The sequence below is a fragment of the Phascolarctos cinereus genome, unplaced genomic scaffold (genome assembly GCF_003287225.1).
Source record: "Phascolarctos cinereus isolate Bilbo 61053 unplaced genomic scaffold, phaCin_HiC Scaffold_1;HRSCAF=81, whole genome shotgun sequence".
Lineage (NCBI taxonomy): Eukaryota > Metazoa > Chordata > Mammalia > Diprotodontia > Phascolarctidae > Phascolarctos > Phascolarctos cinereus.
In genome coordinates this window covers 206,280,244-206,307,968 of record NW_027555514.1, presented here as the reverse complement: position 1 = coordinate 206,307,968, position 27,725 = coordinate 206,280,244, and the positions used below count along the sequence as shown (strand labels likewise).

Genomic DNA, 27,725 nt, shown 5'->3' with positions numbered 1-27,725 from the left:
TTTCTAAAACTGTTTCAAACTCATTTTTATTACTGAGGATCCATCTTTTGTCCTATATGGTTAAGTTCAGATTTCCCATACTGGGCAATTCACTGTTTATCAATATAGATCTTTGCCTTAGTTGCCTTTTGTAAGGTCAGAACTGGCCTTAACTGTATGTTGTGCTCTTTCCTCAGGCTTGGTGGGGTCCTGCATAGCTCCTCACATACACAATGTTCTGTCCTGGGGATCTGTCCAACTCCCCTTGCTCCTTAATCCTCTGGCCCAGCACTGATAGTTCAGAGCCTGCTAGCCCCAATCGTTCAGAGCCTGCTTTTCCTGGCACCAGCAAAGGCTGCTTGCTTGGGTACTGACAGAGGCTGCTTTCCCCAGTACTGTCATTGATGCTTCCAGGTTTAAGTGCCCCACAGGCTTTTGCTCCTGAAAGGTTGCTTAGACCCAGGGAAACTTCCACAGGCTGGAACCCAGATCTATGACACTAGAAAGAGGGAGGGGAGACAAGTATGTCAAGGATAGGTTTTTACGTAAACTATGTCATGTCCTTGGGTCTATTAGTGTGGCCTCACTGCTGGTAGTATGTGAGATAGGGGAGGGTGCTGAGTGAGCTCAGGGTCAGTTCCCAGGTTTTTAAGGGTTTTTTTTTAACTTTCTTTGGTTTCCAGGTGTCCTAGACCTTGGAAAGTGATGAAATTGCTTTATCTTTGGTGCATAATTTCTGTTTTGAAGAGGTCTGAATAGTCATGGCAATCAAATAATATGTCTAGTGTACCATCCCGCTGTTCACATCACATCTCTAGCCTTTAATAAAGAAAATATTTTTCTCTGTCTCCTTACCAGTTGGTCAGTCAAGGAATATTTATTAAGCACCTATTATGTTCCAGGCACTGTGCTAAGTGTCGGGCATACAAAAAAGGGCAAAAGACATTCCCTGCCCCCAATCACAATCTATGAAAATATGAATATATGAATATTCACAATATATGAAAAAATATGAAATCTAATTTATATTAAATCATTCCCACACAAGCAAGGCATAATTCCACATAGTTAACAAAGAGATATAAGTTCTCTAATCATTTTCTCTTTAAAAATGTATAAAATCTTGTCTGAAAACTGTTTCTTCATACTCACATTTTAGCATTATATATTCAAAAAGTTTTTTCCACTCATATTAAGTTTCAAAATTTTCATCCATAATAGTAGCAATTCTTGCATTCTTTTACAATGAGCATAAATCTCTTCCTTTACACAAAACACTTTCTTTTGCCCTTATTATCATTAACTTTTCCTTAAGAAAAGGGGCTTAGAGAGTACCTTACAATCTTCCAATCAGCTCCATTGGCCCCATCCTCAACAGCCATTGTACCAGGACCAATCAGACATCCACAGAGGCAGCTAGGTGGTGCAGTGGATAGAGCACTGTAACTTGAGTCAGGAAGACTTAAGTTCAAATCCAGCCTCGAAGACTTACTAGCTGTGTGACCCTGGACAAGTTACTGTCTATCTCAGTTTCCTTAAATATAAAATGGGGGAAATAATAGCGCCTACTTCATAAGATTGTTGAGGATCAAATGAGATCAAATAGCTATAAAGCATTTAGCACACAGTAGGCATTTAATAAGTGATCATTTCATTCCTTCATTCCTTGTTTAGATTTCTACAATCTCCCAAGTTCCTTTGTGGATACAAAGGAAATTGCACTGGGGATCAGGGATTAGAGGAGCAGATAGTCATAAGGTAAACTGGGAGCTTTCTTAAAACCAGTAACAGTTTCCAATTCTCATTCTTGCTTCATTAAGATAATGCTTCATTCATCAAGATAATGCTTGCTCATTATCTTCCCTTACAGTCCTGATCTTGACAGGATTTAACATAGTTTCTAGCAAAACATCTGGGCTGGAAACTTTTTTCCATTAAGGCTGTATTCCATCTTTTACTTGAGCTATACTCAGCTCATTAATTACCTTAACTGCCAGGGCAATCTTTTTAAAAAAAAAAAAAAAGGTCTATCTCAGACTTCTGAATGTGCTAGGCAAGTTTATCATTATTTTCCTTACACTGGTAATCAAGATTCTCTGTAATTATTAATAATGAGCAGAGAACAGCTCTCCCTCCTACAGCATTATTTTTATCCTCCAGGTTAACCTCAGCTAGCATCTACCAAACTAATACCTTCAGGTTAGTGGAAGCCCCCTCTCTGCTCTATTCAGAGGTTCAACCATGGAACATTCAAAGTACCATAGTGTCACAAAAACAGGTCCATCCTTTTGTCTGTGGCTGTTTCCCCATCACTACCCTTCCCAAATTAAAGCAATGGAATTTCTGACCCAATCCTGCTAACTATGCCAAATACAGTATACCAAATCCCATTCAGGCTAGTGGGACCTCACATTCAGGGGCTAGAATAAAATGAAATATTCACTGACTATCTAACAGTTAACAAAATAAGGATGACTTAGTCATCATAACACTGAAAATACACTCAGCAAGGACATAGCGCTGAAGTACATTTGGTGGGTAGAGTGTGTTAGTTGTGCTGACTCTTATGGTATTGGCATATGTGCCAAAGTTTCAGGGCCCTTTTATGCCCATCAAGAGTACTTTTAGCTTTATGTCAACAGCTAAAACATTAGTCACATGTATCAGTCAAGTATCAAGTACAGCTCTTCTGACTTTTAGGGAGACAAAAAAATCTAATCTATCCTACAAGGCAAATAATTCTCCTATTACATCAAAGTCATTATGTAGTAACTGGGATGATTCAAACTTTTCACTAATTGAAGTTTAGGTTAAATATTCTAAATACTTTACAAAACCTCCAGACAAATGTTGCTTATTTTTTTACTTTAACTTTTTGAAAAGAATGTAGAGTTAGAAAACAGATTCAACAGATTAAAAAAACTTTGCATTAATTTCTCACAGAAAGAGAAACTTTTTAAAAATGGATTTAAATTTATAAGAATAAGACCACGCCACAATAGAGAAATAGTTAAAGGATATTAATAACCAATTTTAAAGAAGAAATGCAATAGTCACATAAAAATACTCCATATCACTAATAGAAAAATGAAAATTAAAGGAACTCTGTATTTCCACCTCAGATTTGCAAAGATGACAAAAATGAATGATCATAAATGTTGGAGGGGCTGTGGGAAAAGAGACATTAATTCCTTATTATTGGAACCAGTCAAACCATTGTGGAAAACCAGTCAGTCAAGAAATATTTATTAAGTACTTACAATGTGTCAGACACTGTACTAAGGACTAGGGAACAAAGAAAGGTAAAAGACAGACCCTGCCCACAAAGAGTTCACAATCTAATGGGGGAGAAAACATGCAAACAATTATGTACAAACTGTATACAGGAAAATTTGAATTAATCAATAGAGAGAAGGCACTAGAATTAAGGAGGATCAGGAAAGGCTTCCTGCAGAAGGTGCAATTTCAGCTAGTACTTGAAGGAAGCCAGACAAGCCAGTAAGTGGAGATAAACAGGAAGAGAATTTCAAGCATGGGGGACAGCCAGTGAAAGTGCCCAGAGTCTGGAGATGGAATGTCTCGTCTGAGGAACAGAAAGGAGTCCGGTGTCACCAGATGCAAGACTACATAGAGAAGTGGGGTATAAAGTGTAAGAACACTAGAAATATGAGAGGCAGGGTTTAAAAACCAAACAAAAGGATTTTATATTTGGTTCTGGAGGTGATAGGGAGCCATGAAGTTTACTGAATAGGTAGGATGACATGGTCAGTCTTGTACTTCAGGAAGATTATTTTGATAGCTGAGTGAGGATGGATTGGAGTGGGGAGATTCTTGTGTCAGGCAGACCAATCAGTAGGCTATTTCAATAGTCCAAGAATAAAGTAATGAAGGCCTGTACCAGAGTGATTGTAGTGTCAGAGGAGAGAAGGGGTTATATGAAAAAAAAATGTTAAAAATCAACAGGACTAGGCAATATATTAAATATGGGGGATAAAAGTGAGAAGTCAAGGATGACATCTAGGCTGTGAATGTGGGTGACTGAACAGTGGTACCATCAAAAGTAATAGGGAAGTTAGGAAAAGGGGAGGATTTGAGGGAAAAGAAGATGAGTTCAGTTTTGGACAAGTTATGTTTAAGATGTCCACAGGATATTCAGTTTGAAATGTTCAACAGGCAGTTGGAGATTTGGGTCTAGAGATCAGAGAGAGGTTAGGACAGTATAGGTAGATTTCAGAATCTTCAGCATAAAGACGATCATTGAACCCAGTGGACCAAAATGTCACTAGACAAAAATATCCTTTGATGTGATGATATTACTGCTAGGCCCACAACCCAAAGTGATCAAATAGAATCAATCAATCAATTAACGTTTATGAAGTGCCTATTATGTAGCAGGCACTATACTAAGTATTGAGGACATTAAAAAAATTTAAAGCAAAAGACAGTCCCTGCCCTAAAGGAGCTCATAATCTAACGAGAGAGACAACAAATACATACACACAAACTATGTTATACAGGGTGAATAGAAAATAATTTATAGAGAGAAGGCACTAAAATTAAGAAGGTCTGGAAGAATCTTCCTGTAGAAGGTGAGATTTAGGTGGGATTTAAAGGAAGCCAGTAGATAAGAAAAGAAAGAGGGACAACATTCCAAGTGTAGGGAGAGAGCTAAAGAAAATGCCCAGAGTCAAGGAATGGAGTGAAAAGTACAACAATATTAATGGCAGTTCTTTTTGTAGTAAGAAAGGACTGGAAACTAAGGGGTTACCCATTAATCAAGAAATGGCTGGACAAATTATGGTATATGGATATAATGGAACACTATTATTCCATAAGATATGATGAAAGGGAAAGTGGGGAGTTTCTCAGGAAAACTGAGGTTTCCATGAATTGATGCAGAGGGAAATGAGCAGATCCAGAAGACCAATTTATAAAACAGCAATATTATAAAGACAAAAAAAACTTTGAAAGACTTGAGAACTCTAATCAATGCCATGACAACCCACAATTCCATAAAATGATGGGGAAGCATTCTACCCACTTTCTGATAGAGAAGTGATAGATGTAAGATGAAGAATACAACATGCATATCTGGATATGGCCAATGCAAAATTTTGTATTGCTTAACCAGGCATATTTGTTACAAAGGTTTAGTCTTTCTTTTCTTTTTTTTTCACCAACTGGGGGAAGGAAGGTGGAGGTGGGAGAAGGAAAAATAAATATTTGTGCTAATTTGTGACAAAAATTGTCCAGAGACCCTTTGTTTAGGTACTTCTGACAATCATACAGTCAAAAGTGAAGAGAAATAGATTTCAGTTTATTATTCTCAGAATACAGGCTGCACTATTCATATACAAAAGAGGTCAGTAAGTCCAAGGCAGTAGCTTTAAGTTACAATATATAGATTGTGATTACATAAACAGGATGGATATATGACAAGAGAATTTCTGGCTCAGTCTTCTTGCTTCCATTGTGCTCAGAAAAACTGTGCCTCAGTCTCTGTCTTGAGCCTCTGGACACTGCTTGCAGCAATGAGTCCTCCTGAAGTCTACAAAAATCAAGCTTAGAACCTAATCTTCAGCTCCAAGTTTGATGAGCTGACCATCTTGTTGCAGACATCTTTATCTTCCCCTCTGTTACTTGTTTCTGATGTGCATACCCTTATCCTCCTCTCTAGCTTTCTGTAAAATTCTGTTGTACTTACTGTTTATATATTCACATTCAATATAAGGTTGCTGAAATGGAAGCTCTAGACTCACTGATAGATAAGTTTTTAGTGTAGCCTTGTATTAATACTTCAGTTACTATCTCTGCATCACTGATTCAGTGATTGACAGGAATAACTAATCAATAGACTTGAATAATTTTTATCTCAGGAACAATGTAATTTCAAAAAGGAAAAAGGGAAGATAATGATTTACATGTCAAAGAACAAATGGCAGAAGGGGGAGATCTATATCAGGTAAAACAGGAAACTACATTAGACCTGTAGTTGATATCTGAAAGTTGATTTTGCAGACTCTAGCTAATTACATTAAGTGCTCGTCTTAAGTAAACGGCACCAAGAAAATTAAGGCAGAAATTCTCTTAGCACAATTGAAAACAAAATACAATAAAACAAGTTTTTGTAATGTGTGCATGGGTGGAAGGGAAATTATAATTTTAGTGGCAATGATTTGGACAAATCTTTTAAATATGACTTATATCTTATGCTACTCAAATAACTGAACAGTAAACTTTTACTGGGCATTTATTTACCATGTGCTACAGTATTATTGTGTGGAGGGGGTAAATTTTGATTTTGGAGGAAACATCTCCTCCCTAGAAAAGGTAGCCTTAGGGTTCAAAGACATAGATCTATGAGGTTGTGTAAACAGAGACAGACCCTTAGGCTGAAAAAGACAGAATAAACCTTACTGACTTCTGTTTTAAAGGAGAACTCGCTGCCTTAGAGATTTCTTTCCAGGGTATCTGATAAGATTAAGTGCAGAGGAAATATCATACTTCTAACCCCAAGGTTAACACATTATCTCTCAAATCATCTGACAACCTATTCCTTTACTTCCCAAATCATGAAAGTGGCTGAATAGCTTCATTTAATAGATTCCTTTTGTCGCCAGAAATGCTGACTTAAGCCTGTGTTAAATCCTATATGTGTATGTATCTCTTGTTTTTTTTTCCTTGTTGCTATCTCCCTGGCAACTGCCCATCAACTAATGCCAATTAATTTTTTTTAAATTGTCAAGCAGTGCCTTTTGGTTTATTGATCTAACAGACTAAGGAGGGAAGAATTATTCCCTGGCAATATCTTTGGACCTCTGGTTTGAGGAACTCCCCTAACAACTGCAAAAATACAAAAATGAAGAAAAAAAGTTTCTGACTCAAAGTGCTTACAATTTAGTAAACATTTTTAAAAATAATGTAACTATAAGAATAGATTTTCTCTTGTTTAGAATGGAGTTCACATTTTTATTTCACACCGAAACCAAGAATTTCTGAGATTATTTACTTAAAATTGTATCATCTTATAATACTGGTCTATTTTGACTAGAAACTCAGGGATCACTACCTCATCTATTAGGGCTCAATTGTGATTGAGGTTGCTAATTGTTAAGGCATCATTTCAAAAGTTGACATGGTTTAATAAAAAATTTGCAATGAGTAGAAATTAAGCCATTTGGAATCATTCAAAAAGCAAGTTATATCCTAAGGACTGCTAAGTGATATCCAGGAACTAATATATTTGGTCTGACTATGAACTACATTCTCACTTAGAGGTATAGTCCCTTTTACACTGTTTATTTATACTGAAATTTCAATTTAACCCTTTGGCTTAAAATCCCTACTTGGCCAGGATCTTGTTTTGTTTTTTCAAGCAATAAATTAATTATTTACAAATTTTCTCCCAAGAATTTTGTCAAAAGGAGAATCACAAAAATGCCTTTTCAGCAAAATGGAATAAACTATATCAGAATCCAAGAAGTAAGTTTAGAACAATTTAATTGTAACTATGAAAGACTTAGCTACTCTAATCAAGACAATACTCCAAGACAATTCCAAAGGACTCATGATGAACAATACTATCCTACTCCAGAGAAAAAGCTGATGAACTCTGAGTGTACACTGAAACATATTGTTTTTTATTTTCTTTCTTTTTTTTCTTTTTTTTCAACATGGCATGTTTTCCATTTATTGACCTGGAAGCAGTAATAATAATAATAATAGTAATAAGACCTCAAGAATATATAAGTTCAAAGAAGAAGTAAGACTGTGATAGTAATGACCTCCTTCAATTAAAGAGTATTATATTCCTCTTAAAATACCTTTTAAAAATCAGAATGCTTGAAAATCAAAGATCTCTAGAATTAGTTTTTTTCTTTGAAGATCAATACAGTTTAAGCTAAGAAATAAAAACAGTTGAAGGTGTTTTTTATTCTACAAACATGGAGAGGAGATTAAGTAGAAAGACAGTGTCTATCCTAGGGGCATAGGAAAAATAGCCTATGCTGAGCAGAAACATAGAATTTACTTGTTTTACATGAGGCTTTACAAGAAAAGGGGGGGGTGTGGAGCTGAAGACAATGGAAATTTGCTTTTTTGGTCATTTCATACATCCCTATTGCGATGTCCTCAAGGACAAAGAACATTGTTTTTCATCTTTGTATCTCCAACAATGAGGACAATGCCTTGCTTATAAGAAGCATTTAATCAAAGATTTATTAAGCACCTATTATGTGCAAAGCTTCGTGCTATACACAGGGGATAAAAATTCTACCTAACAGCAAAGATATTAAATTCAACCAAATTGAATTGTTACTATATCTCTAGCACGTTGGTCCTATTTCATAGGCTGTATATCTTTTCCTCATAGATAATGAGGGAAGCCTTACAGTGACTTCTACAATATTATGAGTCTACTGTTATATCTGGTCTTTTGTAATCATTATCTTTCCATTAACATTATCATCTGCCTTGAAATTTTTGAAGGACTAACTAAACCTGTTAACTTTTCTACCAGCGATGCGAGCAAGAGGATATGAAAAATAGGGGGTGACCATCCTCTGGCTCACCCTATTCCCCACTCCCCACATACTCAATATAGAATTTGCTCTAAAGACCTACATTTGCATATTCTTCATTCACATTTACCTATCAGTAATCCATTCCTATTCCAAATATACTCAAACTCAACATTCTATTTAATTCACTTAATAACTGTTCCGCATTTGGTCACAAACAAGCCCTTGGACTGGATCTTAAAATGCCAGACCAATAAACACCAAGAGGTTATAGGCAGCTGGGTGAATGTTGCATCTACTTTACAGAATTACTATACTGATCTATCCCAGGGTTCTCAGGTTTAATAGTGGAGAAAGGTGACTAGATTACTGTTTCAGGAAGATTAATCTGCTTTGGAAAGAAGGGGTAAAATATGAGTTGCTAAGAACCTAAAAAATAGCAAGAGGAACAAATGAAAGACATTTCCAAGGAATTCTTGAAATAGTTTTGTGCTTATATATAAAATGACTTAAAGGTAATAATGTACTTTTCAGCCTAAGACACAACAGTGAGTCAGACAAAATGCAGAAAATGGAAAGGGTTTAGTTGGTTTGATTTTTTTGTTCGTTTGTTTTCTTTTAGGGAAAGGAGGTGATTAGTTCATTAGTAACATCACAGGATCTAGAGCTGAAAGAAATCTTAAAGATAATCTAGTCTATCCTCTTCTTTTGAATGTTACAGGTACTCGAGACCCTGATAATCTACTTGGCTTTAGGTTAAAACTATTCACAGTTATATTCTGAGCTCCTGTTCTAACTCTGAATTAATCTGTGAAAGGACCAAAAAGTTTACTACAAAATATATATAATTATAAGATCATGGATTTAGAGTGAGGCAGAGCCTTAGAGGTCAACTAGTTGAACACTCTCATCTTACAAATGTAGAAACTGAAGTTAATGCAGGTGAAGTTTACTTTATCAAGGTTACATGGGTAATAAGTTGCAAACATGGGATTTGAATGCAAGTCTTTTGATTCCAAAAAACAGTATTCTTCCAACTGCACCATGCTGAATGCGCCACTGTCATGAAAACAATAACAATTTACTTTAAATAGTGACTGTGATTACCAAGAAAAAAGTAGAATCAGCAAGCAATCCCAGTGTCCATAGTCACAATCAAATTGTCTCACCTTCCAACCCAAGGGACGGAAGGTTATAAGGCTGGCTTGCCTCGAAGATAAAGGTAGGGATCCAGAAACAAGATATCACCACAAGAAGAGTGCACTCTCAGGATCTGTAAACAGTTGCTGCTTAAGGCAGTGACACTGCTATTGAGCAAGAGAGGTAAGGTCTGCCCAGGGTGTCCAAGAGCATGATCCACACCAGCTCTCAGTAAGTGTGCTGAAATCCAGCAGTATACTAGTACTGCTATATTAGTACCCAGTGTTTAACCCTAGAGGAGGGAGAAATAAATCCCCAGTAGGATGCAGTACGGCATACCATTTTTGCATCTTTGTACCTTCCACATTCTCTACATTCTTTCTGAGCTTTTTGGAACAAGCATGTCTCTCTCCAGAATTGTACCTATTTAGTCAGAATTTACCGAAGGTCTGTATCATCAGTTGCTATGCCTATTATATACAGAGGAGAAAACTGAACCTCTAAGAGTTTACATGCCTTGCTCATAGTCACACAGATACTAAGTAGCAGAACCAGTTATTACCTAATGTCCTTTGACTCCAAATATGGTGTTGAATACTATAATAACAAGAGTAACAACTGGGATTTGTATAGTGCATTAAAATTTTCAAAAAAAATGTCATTTAATCTTCACAATAATGCTATAAGTACAACCATATGAATGAATCCTCTGAATATGTAGTAAGAAGGCAAACAAAATAAAACAACTCAGGTTTTACCTCATATCCAGAAAATTAACAAAGTTCAATTAAGTTGGGGCAGTCTACACCGGAAGGGTTATAAAAATATAGGCACATTAAAGTATTGTTGGTGAGGCCAAGAACTGATCCAACTATTCTGGAATAGAATTTGGAATTATGCTAAGAAAGTGACTAAAGTGGCCATATCCTTTGACTCAGAGATTACACTGGTAGGCATAAACTTGAAGGGTATCCATGATAAAATAAAAGGCCACATACATACATCAAAACATTTAAAAGCAGCACTTTTGTAGTAGCAAAGAACTGGAAACAAAGTAGGTGCCCATCCTTTGAGGCATGGCTAAACAAACTTTGGTACGTGAATATAATACATTATTACTGTGCTTCAAGAAATGAACTTTTTTTCTCATCCTTTGTATCCCTAAAACTTAGCAAAGTGCCTAGAACATAGTAAGTAGTTAATAAATGCTTGATAACTGAATAATTAACATAATGAATGCACATAAGACACATAAACTGATGCAAAGGGAAGTAAGCAAAGCCAGGAAATGATACACACACATGCAAAAAAAATCTATAATTGTAATTGGAAAGAACAACAAAACAATTGAAATTGAGCACTCTAAAAACGATAATGATCAAGTGTGGCCCCAAAGAAGGGATATAAGAGAGCTTCCTTCTGTGCAGGGGTAGAGGACTGGGGGTATGAAACACCATAGGAATTACTGACTCCAAGTCCAGAATTATTTCCTTTAGAACAGTATGACATTCTATGTTATGCTTAGGCTATTAAGCTAAGGTAAAAAAGTTTATTGTTGTTGTTCAGTCATTTTTCAGTTCTGTTTTACTCTTCATGACCCCATTTGGGGTTTTCTTAGCAAACATACTGGAGTGTTTTATCATTTCCTTCCCCAGCTCATTTTACAGATGAGGAAACTGAGACAAACAGGGTTAAATGATTTGACCATAATCACACAGTTTGTGTCTGAGGCCAGATCTGAACTCACAAAGAGGAGTTTTCCTGACCAGCACTCTATCCACTGTGCCACCTGGATGCCCATAGGTAGAAAAGTACAAACAACAAAAACAACAACAATAACATTTAGTGAGTACCTACTATGTTCCAGGTACTGTGCATGAATGTTTCTCATTTTCCTTGTAATATACCTAAAAGATAGATGCTCTTATTATCCCCATGGTACAGTTAAGGAAACAAACAGAGGTTAAGTGACTTAATCATGTCACATAGCTAGTAAGTAATTCAAGTCACATTTGAATTCAGGCTTAGCCCTTTATCCACTATACCCACAAATGATATAGGTGAAGTTACTAAACATCAATAAGTCTGGAGATGCTGAAGTCACAAATCATGTAAGTCTTCCAGTTATTCCCTAATCTGCTTTATTTCCAATTCTTTGCAACTATAAAAAGTTAGCTAGAAGTTTTAAAAGGAGTACTTACTAAGGTGCTATAGTAAAAAACTGTGAATGTAAAGAAAAATCCCCTCAAAGTCTGGGGCACAATATCCCACAAATACACACAGGATCTACATCAAGAATGGGCACAGGGGAACTGGAGTTAAATTAGCAGAGTAAAGGAAGGGGCTCACCCAACCTCTCCAAAATTCTCCTCCAAACAAATTTAAAATAATGCCTCAAAACAAATTCTGGAGCAGAAAAACCAACCAACAAAGGGAAAGGGTAAAACAATATCCCAACATAAGACAATTTAGAAGGTTGACAGGAAAGGTCTGCCACATTAGGTTAAGAGAGGAATACAGTCTAGTATATGCTGTGTGTAGCAAGCCAGCAGTGAAACCCTGAGCCCTGACCCAAGCCAGCAGCAAGGGCCCTAGCCCTGATGCAAGCCTGCAGCAGGTCTTGGGGGTAACTGTGGGAGCAACTTCCAGAGCTCTCTGCCCAGGGATGGTAAAGGATTGGGCAGCTGGTCATAAGGAAATTGCAAGGGATCTTTTGTTGGCATTGGGTGGAGGACTCAATTGCATTGCCCATACTCACTTCTGGGGCATAGTCCCAGGGAAAGGAGGGGCACTAACATACCAGAGCTGTGGCTCCTGACTGCAAGGAAATGGGGCTCTGGTCACAGTTTCAAGGTTGAAAATAGTACTTGTGATTGCTCACAGACCAGAGTATAGAGTAAGAGAGCAATGACCATGCCTCTCTATAAATCAAACATCCTTGGAAAAAATGAAAGCTTACAAACCCCCCAGAATTATCTCTGAAAACAATAGCACAAAAAAACCAAAGCTTCAGACAGTGTCCCTAGGAGCAGAGGCCAAATTTAACATTAAGCAAAAAGTCAAGAAAAGGCTAGGGAAATGAACAAGCAACAAAAAAAAAGAACCTGACCATAGAGAAACTATAGAGACAGGAAGATCAAAACACAAACTCAGAAGACAACAATGTCAAACTGGGTTATGTGCAAAAGCCCGCAAAAGAAAAAATGTAAATTGGTCTCCAGCCCAAAAAGAATACCTGGAGGAGCACAAAATGGATTTTAAAAATCAAATAAGAGAGGCAGAGGAATAATTAAGAAAAGAAATGAGAGTGATGCAAGAACAAAAAATGACACCTCTAAAAAGAGAATAGACCAAATAGTAGAAGAGGCACAAAAAAATCCACTGAAGAGAACTCTTTAAAAAGCAGAATTGGTCAAAAGTAAAAAGACATACAAAAAATCACTGAAGAAAATAATTCATGAAAAATTAGATTTGGGCAAGTAGAAGCTAATGACTCCATGAGACATCAAGAAGCAATAAAAACAAAATAAAGATATGAAAAAAAAATAGAAGAAAATGTGGAATATCTCAATGGAAAAACAACTGACCTAGAAAATAGACCTAGGAGAGATTTAAGAATTATTAGAATATCTGAAAGTCATGATTCAAAAAATATCCTAGACATATCTTTAAAGAAATTATCAAGGAAAATTAGCTGACTATCCTAGAACCAGAAGGTAAAATGAAAACCAAAATAATCCATTGATCACCTCCTGAAAGAGATTCCAAACTGAAAACTCCAGGAATATTACAGCCAAATTCCAGAGCTCCCAAGTCAAGGAAAAATTATGCAAGCCAGAAAAAAATAATTCAAATATCTTGGAGCCACAGTCAGACTAACACAAGATTTAGCAGCTTTTACATGAAAGAATCAGAGGGTACAGAATATGATATTCCAGAGGGCAAAGGAGCTAAGATTACTACCAAGAATAACCTACCCAGCAAAATTAAGAATACATCCTTCAGGGCAGAGGCAAGGTGGCAGAGTAAAAGCAGTGACTTGCTTGAGCTCTCTCCCAAAGCTCTCCAAATACGTATAAAAAATGACTCCAAACACATTCTAGAGCAGCAGAACCCACAAAAAGGCAGAGTGAAACAAATTTGCAGCGTAAGACAACCTGGATGGTTGATGGAACAGCTCCGCTGTACCAGACTGGGAGAGTAGCACAGATCAGTGTTGACCACACAAGCAAAGACAGGGCCTCAGTGAACCTAGAGCAGACCTCCAGGGAATGAATCATGTGGTGGTTTTCAGACTTCTCAACCCACAAACACCAAAGACAACTTAGAAAGTCAGTAGGAAACGTTTGCTGGACCTCAGTGAGAAAAGAGCGAATTCTGGCCCTAGCCCTGGGGTGGCAGCAGCCAGCTCCTTTCCAGAACTCTTAGCTGACATATGGTATGGAGATCAAGCAGCTGATTAGAGGGGGACTGCACGAAGCTCTTTGCTGGCTCTGAGGCAGGATTTTCTTGCTTTGCCTGTACTTAGATCTAGGTTGCAGTCCTGGGTGGTACTCCTGGGGCAAGGAGGAACACTGGCATGGTAGAGCTTGTGGTGGCAGTGAAGAGAGAATCCTCCTCACAATTCCAAGGCAGAAAAGAGTGCTTGTGGTCACTCATAGACCTGAGCACAGGCCAGGAAAGAAGTAAATACCTATCCTTTGATCATGCCACCTTGGAAGAACTGAAAATTTACAGATCCTAGAAGTATCTCTGAAAATAGCTGCACAAAGCCCCTAAAGCTTGGGGGTAGTACACCCTCCATACCGGAAGTAGAGCCTCAACTTAACAAAGAGTTAAAAAGTCAAGTAATTGGCAGAGAAGATGAGCAAACAGCGGGAAAAAAACTCAGACTACAGAATCTTACTTTGGTGACAAAGAAGATCAAAACATACAACCAGAAGAAGATGACAAAGTCAAATCTCCTACATCCAAAGCCTCCAAGAAAAATATGAATTGGTCTCAGGCTATGGAAGAGCTCAAAAGGGATTTTGAAAAGCTAGTAAGAGAAGTAGATGAAAAACTGGGAAGAGAAATGAGAGTGATGCAAGAAAATCATGAAAAATGAGTCAACAGCTTGCTAAAGGGGATCCAAAAAAATACTGAAGAAAATAACACCTTAAAAAACAGACTAACTCAAGTGACAAAACAGATCCAAAAAGACAATGCAGAGAAGAAAGCCTTAAAAAAGCAGAATTGGCCAAATGGAAAAGGAGGTCCAAAAGCTCAATGAAGAAAATAACTCCTTAAAAAATTAAAATGGAGCAAATGGAAGCTAATGACTCTACGAGAAATCAAGAAATTATAAAACAAAACCAAAGAATGAAAAAAAATAGAAAATAATATGAAATATCTTATTGGAAAACAACTGACCTGGGAAATAGATCCAGGAGAGATAATTTTAAAAAATTATTGGACTACCAGAAAACCATGATCAAAAAAGAAGTCTAGACATCATCTTTCAAGAAATTATCAAGGGAAACTACCCTGAACCAGACGGTCAAACAGAAATTGAAAGAATCCACTGATCACCACCTGAAAGAGATCCCCAAAGGAAAATACCTAGGAATATTATAGCCAAATTCTAGAGTTCCCAAGTCAAAGGGAAAATATAGCAAGCAGCCAGAAAAAAAAATGATTCAAGTATTGTGGAAACACAATCAGGATAACACAAGATTTAGTAGTTTCTACATTAAGGGATCAGAGGGCTTGGAATATGATATTTTTCAGGTCAAAGGAGTTAGGATTAAAACCAAGAACCACATAACCAGCAAAACTGAGTATAATCCTTCAGGGGGAAAAAAATCAACATTCAATGAAATAGAGAACTTTCAAGCATTCTTGATGAAAAGACCAGAGCTGAATAGAAAATCTGATTTTCAAATACAAGACTCAAGAAAAGCATGAAAAGGTAAACAGGAAAGAGAAATCATTAGGGACATTAAAACTGAACTATTTACATTCCTATATGGAAAGATGATATTTGTAACTCATGAGACCTTTCTCAGTATCATAGATAGCGTATATATATAAATATACTGATAGATAGATAGATAAATAGATAGATAGATAGATAGATAGACAGACAGACAGATAGAGTATATATATAAAAATTGAGGAGTGAGAGAGGATTGTATGGGGAGAAGGAGAAAGGGAGAAGTAGAATGGGGTAAATTATCTCATATAAAAGAGGCAATAAAAAACTTTTGCAGTGGAAAGGAAGAGGCGGAAGGTGAGAGGCAATGAGTGAATCTTTCTCTCATTGATTTGGCTTAAGGAGGGAATAACATACACACTCAATTTTGTATGGAAATCTGTTATCCTATAGGAAAATAGGGGGGAATTATATTAGGGCGGGCAGATTGGGGGAGGGGGCGGTAATCAGAAGCAAACACTTTTGAGGAGAGACAGGGTCAAACGAGAGAATAGAATAAATGGGGGGGTGGGATAGGATGAAGGGAAGCATAGTTAGTTTTTCACAACATGACTAGTATGAAAGTGTGCTGCATGACTACACATGTATAACCTATATCAAATTGCTTGCCTTCTTAAATAAGGGTGAGTGGGGAGGGAGGAAGGGAGAGAATTTGGAACTCAAAGTTTTAAAAACAAATGTTAAAAATTGTTTTTGGGGCAGCTAGGTGGCACAGTGGATAGAGAACTAGCCTAGAAGTCAAGAGAACCTGAGTTCAAATACAGCCTCACACCAAACACTTGACACTTACTAGTTGTGTGACCCTGAGGCAAGTCACTTAACCCCAATTGCCTAAAAAAAATTGTTTTTAACATGCAACTGGGAATAAGATATACAGGCAATGGGGTACAGAAATCTATCCTGCTCAACAGGAAAACAGAAGGGAAGGGGATAAGAGAAGAGGGGTGGTGATAGAAGGGAGGGCAGATTTGGGGAAAGGACATTCAGAATGCATGCTGTCTTGCAGTGGGGGGAGGGATGAGATGGGGAGAAATTTTGGAATTCAAAATCTTGTGGAAGTGAATGCTGAAAACTAAAAATGAATAAATTATTTAATTTAAAAAGAGTATATTCTTCAGGGGGAAATTTGACATTTAGTGAAATAGAGGACTTTCAAGAATTCCTGATGAAAAGACCAGAGCTGAACAGAAATTTGTATTTTCAAATACAAGATGCAAGAAACACATAAAAAGCTAAACAGGAAAAAGAAATTATAAAGGATTTGATAAAGTTAAACTGTTTACATTCTTACATGGGAAGATGATATGTGTAACTCCTAAGAACCTTATAATTATTAGAGCAGTTAAAAGGAGTATACATGGAAAGCAGAGGTGTGAGTTGATCATGATGGGATGATATCTAAAAAAAAATTAAAAGGTGAAGAAGGGGGATGCACTGGGAAAAGGAAGAGGTAGAAAGAGGTAAATTATCTCACCTAAAAATGCACATAAGAGCTTTTACAGTGGAGTGGAAGATGGCAGTGGCAGAAAGTGCTTGAACCTTGCTCTCATCAAAATTGGCTGAAAGAGTGAAAAACATACACACCCAGCTGGGCATAGAAATCTATCTTTTCCTACAGTGAAGTAGGAGAGGAAGAAGATAAGAAATGACAAAAAGGAGAGCAGAACAGGGGAGGTGGTGGTCAGAAGCAAAACACTTTTGAGGAGGGACAAGATGAAAGGAAAGAATAAACAGGATGAAAACAGGACAGAGGAAAATACACAGTTCTCGTAACTATGAATGTGAATGGGATGAGTTCACTCATAAAACAGAAGCAGATAGCAAAATGAATCAAAAACCAGAATCCTACAATATGTCATTTACCAGAAACACACTTGAAGCAGAGAGACACCTACAGAGTAAAGGCAAGGAGCTGGAGCAAAATCTATTATGCTTCAGCAGAAATTTTTTTAAAAAAAGCAGAAGAAATCCTGATCTCAAACAAAGCAAAAGGAAAGATAGATCTAAAGTGACAAGGAAGGAAAATACATCTTGTTAAAAGGTACCATAGACAATGAAGCAATATCTGTACTAAGTCTACACTAACCAAACATAGCATACAAATTTTTAAATGAAAAGTTACAGGAAGTTACAGGATATAAAATAATATATAGAATATACTATATATACAATAATATTATGTACAATATAAAATGATACAATAAATATGCAATATTTATACAATGTATACAATAATGTACAACATACAATAAAACTATACTAATGGAGGACCTCAACTTTCCCCACTCAGATCTAGATTAAATCTAACCAAAAATTAAACAAGAAAGAAGTTAAGGAGATGAATAAAATTTTGGGAAAGTTAGTCATGATAGACCTCGAGAGAAAATTGCATGGGAATAGAAAGGAAAATAACTTTTTCTAGATGGTACATGGCACCAACACAAAAAGTGAACATGTTTCAGGGCATAAAAACAACATAATCAAATGCAGAAGAGCAAAAACATTAAAGCATCCTTTTCAGATCTTAATGCAATAAAAATTACATTCAATAAAGGGCAGTGAAAAGACAGACTAAATATTAAGTGGAAACTAAATAATCCAGTCCTAAAGAAAGAGTGAGTAAAAGAACAAATCACAGAAACAATAATTTCATTAAAGAGAATGAGAACAATGACACAATATACCAAAATGTATGGGATGAGACCAAAGCAGTACTTAGGGAGAAATTTATATCTCTAAACTCTTACATCAATAAAATAGAGAAAGAACAAATCAATAAACTGGGCATGCAACTTAAAAAACTAGAAAGAGAACAAATTGTAAATCTCCAATTAGACATCAAATTGGAAATCCTGAAAACCAAAGGTGATATTAATAAAATTCAAAGTAAGAAAACCATTGGACTAATAAATAAAATTAGGAGCTGGTTTTATGAAAAACTAACAAAACAGACAAAACATTAGTAAATTTTCTGACCTACTCCTCCATCTTCCCAGAATCCTCTCCCCCTTTTTTCAATCTTTATATTTCTTGACTTCTCTGCAGCCTCTGGCACTGTCAGTTACCCTCTTCTCCTTGATAACTCATCTTTCTAGGTTTTTGCAATACTGTTCTTTCCTGGTTTTCTCCTACCCATCTGAATAATCCTTCTCAGTTTCCTTTACTATAGCTTCATCCAGGTCATACCCATTAACAACTGGTGTCCCTCAAGTTTCTGTCCTGGGCTCTCTCTCTTTTACCTCTATCAGTTCAATTATTAGATTCAATTATCTCTATGCATATGACTCTCATATCTGTTTATCCAACCCCAACCTCTTTTCTGAACTACAGTCTTGAATCTCCAATTGCCTTTCAGACACCTTGAACATCTTGCATATCCTCATCCTAAAGTCAACATGTCTAAAATTGAAACTCATAACTCCCCTATTACTATCACTGTAGGTCAGGGTTGGGGAATCTGTGGCCTTGAGGCCACATGTGGCCTTCTCGGTCCTTGGGTGAAGCCTTTTGAGTGAGTCCAAGTTTTACAGAACAAATCCCCAAGGATGCAGATCAAGACAACTGCAGATGGTCCTGGACTCAGTGGAGACCTTGGCCTTATAAGCTAAGTTCTTTCCCAGGTCTCAAGTTGGCTTAGGCAATGCCCATTCAGTGATTAAGGTTAGGTAAGAAATGAGGCAAAGAATGGCTTCTTTTACCTAGTCATAAAAAAATCAGTCTGGGAGGGAAAGACCCTCAAGGTTTCTGGCCAGAACAGAAATAATTGCTATTTACACCCACTTTGAACCATCAGGGCCCAAACAATAACCAAATGAAGCTGACCTACATCTTGCTAGTAGAACCAGATGGCTCAGGAGCAGAGAGCAAAGCTGGTGACTTTGCACAGCTCTCCCTCACTTAAATCCAACTCATTTGCAAGTCATGGCATCACCTTCCTGATATCATGGTCCTCTCTGAGAATGAAGGACAAACGACAACCCGTGAGTAGTTCAAGCTGTCCCAATGAGGACCCAACTGGCCAGTTCCAGCTGGCCAATGTAGTTCACTCCTTCCTAACTTACTTCCTTCTTTCCCTCCCTCCTCTCCCTCTCTCCTCTCCTTCTGTTCACATAGGGCATCATACCCTTACCTGCAGGTGCTCCGCCTAAAGGAGTATAAATTCTGATCCCTGAAATTTCACAAGATATTTTGGGGTTTACCCACTAGATTTCTTTCTTAAGGACCATGCCTTAAACCCAAATCACTCTGGCTGTCATTGATTGGCCAGCAATAGGTCCCAGGCCAAGCCCCACATAGTGGTCATTGTTTGGGCCCTGTTTGCTCACAGTGAGAGTAAACAGCAATTTTCTTTTCTTTCCTTTTTTTTTTTGACTAGGCAAAAGAGGCTGTTCTTTGCTTCATTTCTTACCTAGCCTTAATCACTGAATGGACCTTGCTTCAGTCCAACTGAGACCAGGGAAAGACCTTAACTTAAAAAGGTCAAGGTCTCCCACTGCATCCTGGGCCATCTCCAGTTGTCCTGATCTATATCCTGTCACTGGACCCAGATGGCTCGGGAGGAGACAGTGAGGCTGGTGAATTTGTATACTCCTCACTCACTTAAATCCAATACACTTGCAAGTCATGGTATCACCTTCCTGATATCATTGGTTCTCTATCCTCGATTCAGCTGTCAAAGTGATCTTCCTGATGTGGGAAAATTGGAACACTAATACATTGTCGGTGGAGTTGTGAAATGATCCAACCATTTTGGAGAACAATTTGGAACTATGCCCAAAGGGCTACAAAAATGTGCATACCCTTTGATCCAGCAATAACACTTCTAGGACTACATCCCAAAGAGATCAAAAAAATGGGAAAAGGACCCACATGGGCAAAAATATTCATAGCAGCTCTTTTCGTGGTGGCAAAGAATTAGAAATGGAGAGGATGCCCATCAATTGGGGAATGGCTAAGCAAGTTGTGGTATATGAATGTAATGGAATACTATTGTACTATAAGAAATGATGAACAAGCTGACTTCAGAAAAACCTGAAAAGACTTATATGGTCTGATGCTGAGTGAAGTGAGCAGAACTAAGAGGACTTTGTACACAATAACAGTCACGTTATGCAAGGACTAATATTGTTAAACTGAACCCTTCTCAGCATTACGAGGATCTAAGACATCTTCAGAGGCCTCGGGATGGAAAATGCTGTCCACATCCAAAGAAAGAACTATGGAAGTCGAATCACTATCACTTATTTTTACCTTCTGTTGAGTTTTGTTTCATCTTTCTGATGGTTCCTCCTATTGGTTTTAATTTTTACTTACAACTTCACTAATATGAAAATATGTTTAATGGGTATGTAAATGTAAAGCCTATATCAGATTGTGCTGTCTTGGGGAGGGTGGGGGGGAGGAAGGGGGAGAAAAATTTTCAACTCAAAAGCATATGGAAGTGATTGTTGATAAATCAAAATAAATTAATAAAATTTTTTATTAAAAAAAACACAAAAAAAAGTGATCTTCCTAAAGCACGTATCTGACCATGTCACCTCCCTATTCAATAAACTCCAGTGTTCTATTACCTCCAGAATCAAACATGAAATCCTATGTTTGATTTTTAAAGCCCTTGATAACCTGGCCCCTTCTTATGTTTCCAGGCTTCTTACACTTTATTTCCTTCCATATACTCTATGATCCACTTACCTTGGCCTCCTTTATTGTTCCTTGCACCAGAAAATGCATCTTCTGACTGGCATTTTCACTGGCTGTCCTCTATGACTGGAATGTGCTCCCTCCTCATTTTCAAGGCTTTGTCTTTCTTTGTATTCAGAATGCTTAGCATAGTTCTGACGTACAGTAAGCTCTTAATAAATGCTTGTTAACTGAGTGACTAGGTAATCACAGCCAGATTTTTTAAATTTAACATTTTAGCTTTGTTTTGTTATAATGATGACAATGTCACTACTATTTCACCATTTGCTAAAAAAAATTCATTATAATGTACTTTCTTTTCTTCACTGGCCTTTTAATTAATAGGCTCATTGTTAAGAGAGGACATCAATAACTTAGTTAAGTTTAAGACAGCAAGCGATCATTTAACAAATCTGGGAAGGTGGAATATGTAAATTTAGGTTTAGTTATTTCCACTGTACCTTGTAAGAATGTAAGGTGAAAATGAAGCTGGATTATCCTGCTCTGAGAACAATGGCATGGATCCTCCCATTATCCACATTCGGAAGCATAAAGTCACAATTACCTTTGGGAAGAAAAAAATTTGATCGTGTTAGGTACTGGAGCATCTTTCTGCAAGGTACTTTAAGAAGGTTTACAAATACATATTTTTAAGTTTTATAAGCAATTCTTACAAAAAGCACTTTAAAAGTCCAAATGCTAAAAATCAGTTGAAAGACTGTCAGAGAAAAGAAGAGCAGTATAGGATGCAGTCACAAGAACTAAAGAAAAACTTAGCATTCAAGGTCCTCTGGATCCAACTTTCCTTTTTCAGACTGATTTCAGATGACTTCCCATAACATATTATTCAAAATACTGATTAATCTCAACCACCACGTACCACCTAATCCCATCCTTCTTTCTCCCATTTTTGTACATTTGCACAGGCTAACCGTCATGCTTAGAATACACTCCTTCCTCATCTCTGCCTACTACAATGTGTGTCTCCATTTAAGGCCCATCTTAGGTGCTACTTCCTTCTTGCACCCGCTGAGCTCATAAGACTTGATCTAGTTCTCTCCATGGAACTTGACACATTCCGTCTTATATGATAAATTATTTGCATATTTAAAAATAAGTGCAAAGTTCCTTTATGCTCTGGCTGGCTATGTTGGCACATAAAAGGTCAGTTAGTAATTGGGCAGAGAGAAGAGATGATGACTTTGCCCCCTGTCTTTGTTTTTGTGCCTTTCCTGGCCCACTCTTCTGGACGGGCAAGTGGAAGGGATATGGAGTTGAAAAGACAGGGGTTTCCCAAACCCTACAGCTATTTGGCAGTTGCTAAGTAAATAGCCTTTAACTAGATGACAGCCCAGTCTTTACGGATTAAAATTTGTAAGTACATGAAATGATCATCATAAAGTAGAATTAAGTCACCCATTGAGTTCCAAGATTACAACTTAAAAGTTCAATCCAAATAAAAGATAAAGCCTTAAGATAATAGCTGTGTCCTAATGACCTTGGCATGTCAGACAAAGAGCACTGCTAGAGATGAAAAGTTTTCTAGCCAAGACTCTGGAAAGGAACAGACAGGCCCCTACATGAAGAAAAAGAGCAAGGAGGGTTTCTCAACTTCCCAGGAAGGGCTGCTGATATTTTTATGATATATGTATGATATTTTTATTTATTTTAGGATAATCATTTTTTCTAAAAGCCTTGATCTTACGAACTAAAAGAGTTTGGCAAAGTCCATTCTCCATGAAAAAGAGAAAACATTGTGGCCAAAGATTTCAGCTAAAGCCAGAAGCTAGTGCAAAGAGAAGCTCCACAGTCATGTGTCCAGTGTGAACCTGACAGCATTTAGCAGAAATCATATGTCCAAAAGACCACAAGCCAACTTTGCTTGTAGAGATACATTCAAAGGAATACCATTCAGCAGAGACAACATGTCTGGCACAGCAGCATCTGGTGAAAACTATGTCTGTGTCTACAACAGCAACATTTGACAAAGACTTTATGTTTGATAGAGGGTTGCCCAATGAAGACTATAAAAGGTGAGCAGTCAGAGCAAAACAATAACAATTTTATAAGGCTTTAGTGGCCAGACAGAATCAGAGATACAAGCTTTCCCATGATGCATATGACCTGACCAGACATGTTCTCAACACATATGGCTCCCCTCCCAATGATGAATTATTTGTACAAGACTATACCCCAGATTTATGGGGAATATGCTTTATTGTGACCTTTCTTATTACATCATTTCATTAAATGTTTTTGCTACAAATTAATCATATATTGTGGCTTCTATATACACTGATGGGCGCTTACAAGTCCCCATCATTCTAGTGGATTCAGATCAACAGAGTCAATTGAACTTGGGGTAGTCATCACCAGGAGACCTGCCCTGTGAGCTGGGGGGAAGAGTTCCCCAAAACACAACATGTCCATGACTTAGTATCACATATTATAAGCTCTATGGGACCTGGAAGTTAGTAGACACTTTTTCCTTAATTGAATTGAATACAAATACTTACAGACATTTTTAAATAGCTATATCAAACATTTTACCTCCTGAGTCTCAAAGCTTTCAATATTTAATTATCCTAAACCAAATAAGACTGATTTTTTTTACAACAAAGAAAATATTCCCTCTTTTATCTTTTTAGATTTCACTATCATATTCTAGAATTATATTAAGATAGTTAGCCTGAGTTTTACACAGGTCAGAGTAACATTTAATTGTAATGAATTTTGTTTTATGAAGGTCCATGCAATTATACCTTCTAGCTTCTGTTTTCTTATGTATGTGATATTACTAAAGCCAATGGTAGTACTTTTCTTGAATAAAGCCTAAGGACTGTCTTCTCTGCAAGCATAGTTGATTCAGATTTTTAGGACAAATAACACAGCTGTATTTTACAAAAACAAATCTAAATTTTAAAATAAAATGAGGAATTTACAGCAAGATTCAAAAGCATTTCAGAAGTTACAGATTGGGTTTATCAAATTTTCAATACAGTATAAAATCATAAAGACTCTGAGCTTTAGGGTGAATTGGCAGATTTAGGGTGTTTGGCAAATTTTCAGATCGTTTTTAAGGATCTAAATTTTATTTAAGAGTATTTGTAAACTATGTAATTGGCAGGGGAAAGAAATTTCTTTTGAGACAATCAGGGTTAAATGGCTTGCCCTGCTTCACAAAGTTAGTGGCTGAGACCAAATTTGAACTCTGGTCCTCCTGACTCCAGAACTGATGCTCTGTCCACCATGCCACCTAGTACCCCTAAGGGGAAAAAATTCTTGAAAAATGCTTTTTTTTTTATTGATAGCAGTGAAGGGAAGGGAAGGATTTTAATAAATGAAACAAAAAAGAACAGCAATAAAATTTAAAAGGTGTTGTAAGAAAAGTGAGTATATATCAAGAAGCCAGAGTATAATGGAATGATTAACATTTTATAACTGTTGCTATGATTGAATTAATATAACATAAATTGTGCAACCTAAAAGCTCCCAGAAAAATAACTCCTGAATCTTTTGGCATCTTGTACTTATGTTGTCTCTGCTGATTTTTTTTATATCTACTTCTGCACAGACTCTTTTTTCAAACCTGCCTACATATGTATTTCATAAATTTTTGTAGTATTCTTTTCAGGGTAACTAAGTGATCCTTTGCTTGCAGAATATATTCTTTACTTTGGGGCAAAAGAATCATCCTGGTATACCAACTTAAGATACACATTCTTACTGAAATTTGTAAGGTGCTTTGTAACCTTCACTCTAAAACATAAGAACATTAACACGTTGGTTTTACTTGCCAGGTAGGTTCTGTGGCTAATTCCATTGAGTAACATTGCTACAATCTCTGGACAAAACTGTATGGAAGATATTCATTGTTAGAGAACTCAAAAGTATTTCTATACTTACATAGCTTATAACCAAAGCAGCTCTTTTTAAAAATGGCCTTGTGACACACAGGAAATTCTGATTGCTATTTGCAGTCAGGTACCTAAAACAGGAGGAAAAAGAGGATATTTTCTAGGATAATTGCTATTCATTTTATTTTCATCATGAATATGATTATAGTGTAAACAATGCTCATGTGATCCTTTAACACTAACTTGCTGTCTCTTACAAGATGCCCAGAGTCTCCATGCACTTCCCCTTTCACTTGGTCCATGACTAGACTATTTCTGCAACTAATGGAGCATCCCATGCTTTTCTGGGAGGCCTGATAAGCCCTGATAAAGGCCATCAAGATGAAGGTAACCCACCCATCTGACAGATGGATAAGAAAATGGGTACAGAAGAGCAGGTTGTCCTCAGGTCCCCTTAAAAATGCCTGGCTTCACCAACTCAGGAACCGGCCATTGGTGGCCCTTAACTTAATACCCCTAATGGAACTCAACCTTCACCCATATCTCTCATTTCCTCCTCCACTCACTGAGAATGCAAGCAATATGATATCAATTATACCTGTGAAATCATTCAACACATATCTCCATATTAGCCATATTTCAAATAAAACAAGAAAAATAAAGAAAATGAGAAAGTCATACTTTAATTTTCATTCAGAGTTCATCAGTTCTTTCTCTGGAGATAGCATTTTTTCATTGTGAGTCCTTTGGAATTGTCTTGGATCATTGTTTTGCTCAAAGTAGCCAAGTCTTTCATTGTTAATCATCATTAGAACATTGATATTATTGTACACAACACGATCTCCCAATTCTCACTTCACTTTGCATCAGTTCATATAGGCCTTACCATATTTTACTGAAACCACTCCTGTCATCATTTCTTATGGCACAATTGTATTCCATCACAATCATATGTCACAACTTGTTCAGCCATTCCCCAAATGATGAGCATCCTCTCAATTTCTAATACTTTGCTACCACAAAAAGAACTACTATAAATATTTTTGTACATATAGGTCCCTTTCCTTTTTCTTTGATCTCTCTAGAATAATGACCTAGTAGTGGTATTGCCGAGGCAAAGAGCACGCATAGTCATATCATATCACCCTTTGGGCATAGGTCCAAATTGTTCTCCAGAATGGCTGGACCAGTCCACTGCTCCACCATTAGTATACCTATTTTTCCCTCAATCCCCCTAGCATTTATCATTTCTGATAGATGTGAGGTCGTACCTCAAAGCTGTTTTAATTTGCCTTTCTCTAATCAATAGTGATTTAGAGTATTTTTTCATATGACTAGATAGCTTTGATTTCTTCTCCTGAAAAGTGCTTGTTTATATCCTTTGACCATTTATCAATTGGAGACTAGGCCTTGTTTTTTATAAATTTGACTCAGTTCTACACTCAATATGTATTTGAGAAATGAGGCCTTTACCAGAGAAACTTGCTATAATATTTTGTTTTATATTTTTTCATTATCTTTGATACATTTTCACATAACATAGTTAATCTGATTATCTCTTGCAATCAAGTCTCTTTTTGCTTTTGCTTTGTGTGAGATCATAATTGATACCTCTGCCTTTTTTTACTTCAGCTAAAGCATACTAGATTCTGCTCTAACCCTTTATTTTAACCTGTGTGTCTTTCTGTTCCAAGTGTGTCTCTTGTAAACATCATATTGTTGGATTCTGTTTTTTAATCCGTTCTTCTATCTGCTTCCATTTTATGGATGAACTCATACCATTCACAGTTTTGATTAATGTACATTATTTCCCTCCATCCTATTTTCTTCTATTTCTTTCTCTCTTTTTATCCTGTCCATCTCTTAAAGTCTATTTTTCTGTAACCACTGCCTCCCTTAATCACTTTCCTTTTCATCATCACCTATACCCTTTCTCTTATGCCCTTCCCTCCTCTATATATATACATTCCTCTTAAACATATTTTCACCTTAGTGATGTTGTAAAGAAGAATTAGAACCAATAGGAGGAACCACAAGAAAGAAGAAACAAAACAAAACAGGACAGAGGGGAAAAAAAGAGCAAATAGTATGCTTTGATCTGCATTCAAACTCCATAGTTCTTTCTCTGGATGTGGATAACATTTTCCATCATGAGACTTTTTATCTATGTTTTTCTAATATGATCAAGCTCAGTGTTCCTTATAGCACAATAGTATCCCATCACAATCACATACTACAACTTGTTCAGCCATTCCCCAAATGACAGGCATCCTCATAATTTCCAGTTCTTTGCCACCACAAAAAGAGCTGCTATAAATATTTCACATTTACCTTTTCATGATTCTCTTGGGTCTTATGTTTCAATGACAAATTTTCTATTCAGCTGTTTGTTTGTTTTTTTTTTTCAGAAATGGTTGAAAATCCTCTATTTCATTAAATAACCTATTTTTTCCCTGGAAGGGTTATACTCAGTTTAGCTGAGTAGGTTATTCTTGGTAGTAACACTAACTCCTTTGCCTTCTGGAATATCACATTCCAAGACCTCTGTTTCAGTAAATCCTGTGTGATCCTGACTGT

General features: G+C 36.8%; 1 protein-coding gene across 5 annotated transcripts in view; it reads right to left on the bottom strand.

Moving 5' to 3' along the window:
• Window positions 1-27,725, bottom strand: part of TMTC1 (transmembrane O-mannosyltransferase targeting cadherins 1) — a 320,486-nt gene that overhangs the window by 175,508 nt on the left and 117,253 nt on the right. For all 5 annotated transcript variants that reach the window (XM_020975836.2, XM_020975837.2, XM_020975835.2 and 2 more), the window contains 2 exons: window positions 25,198-25,279; window positions 21,753-21,856 (listed from right to left, as the gene is read on the bottom strand). In XM_020975836.2, coding sequence (XP_020831495.1) covers window positions 21,753-21,856; window positions 25,198-25,279 — 186 coding nt within the window. The remainder of the gene's footprint in view (window positions 1-21,752; window positions 21,857-25,197; window positions 25,280-27,725) is intronic.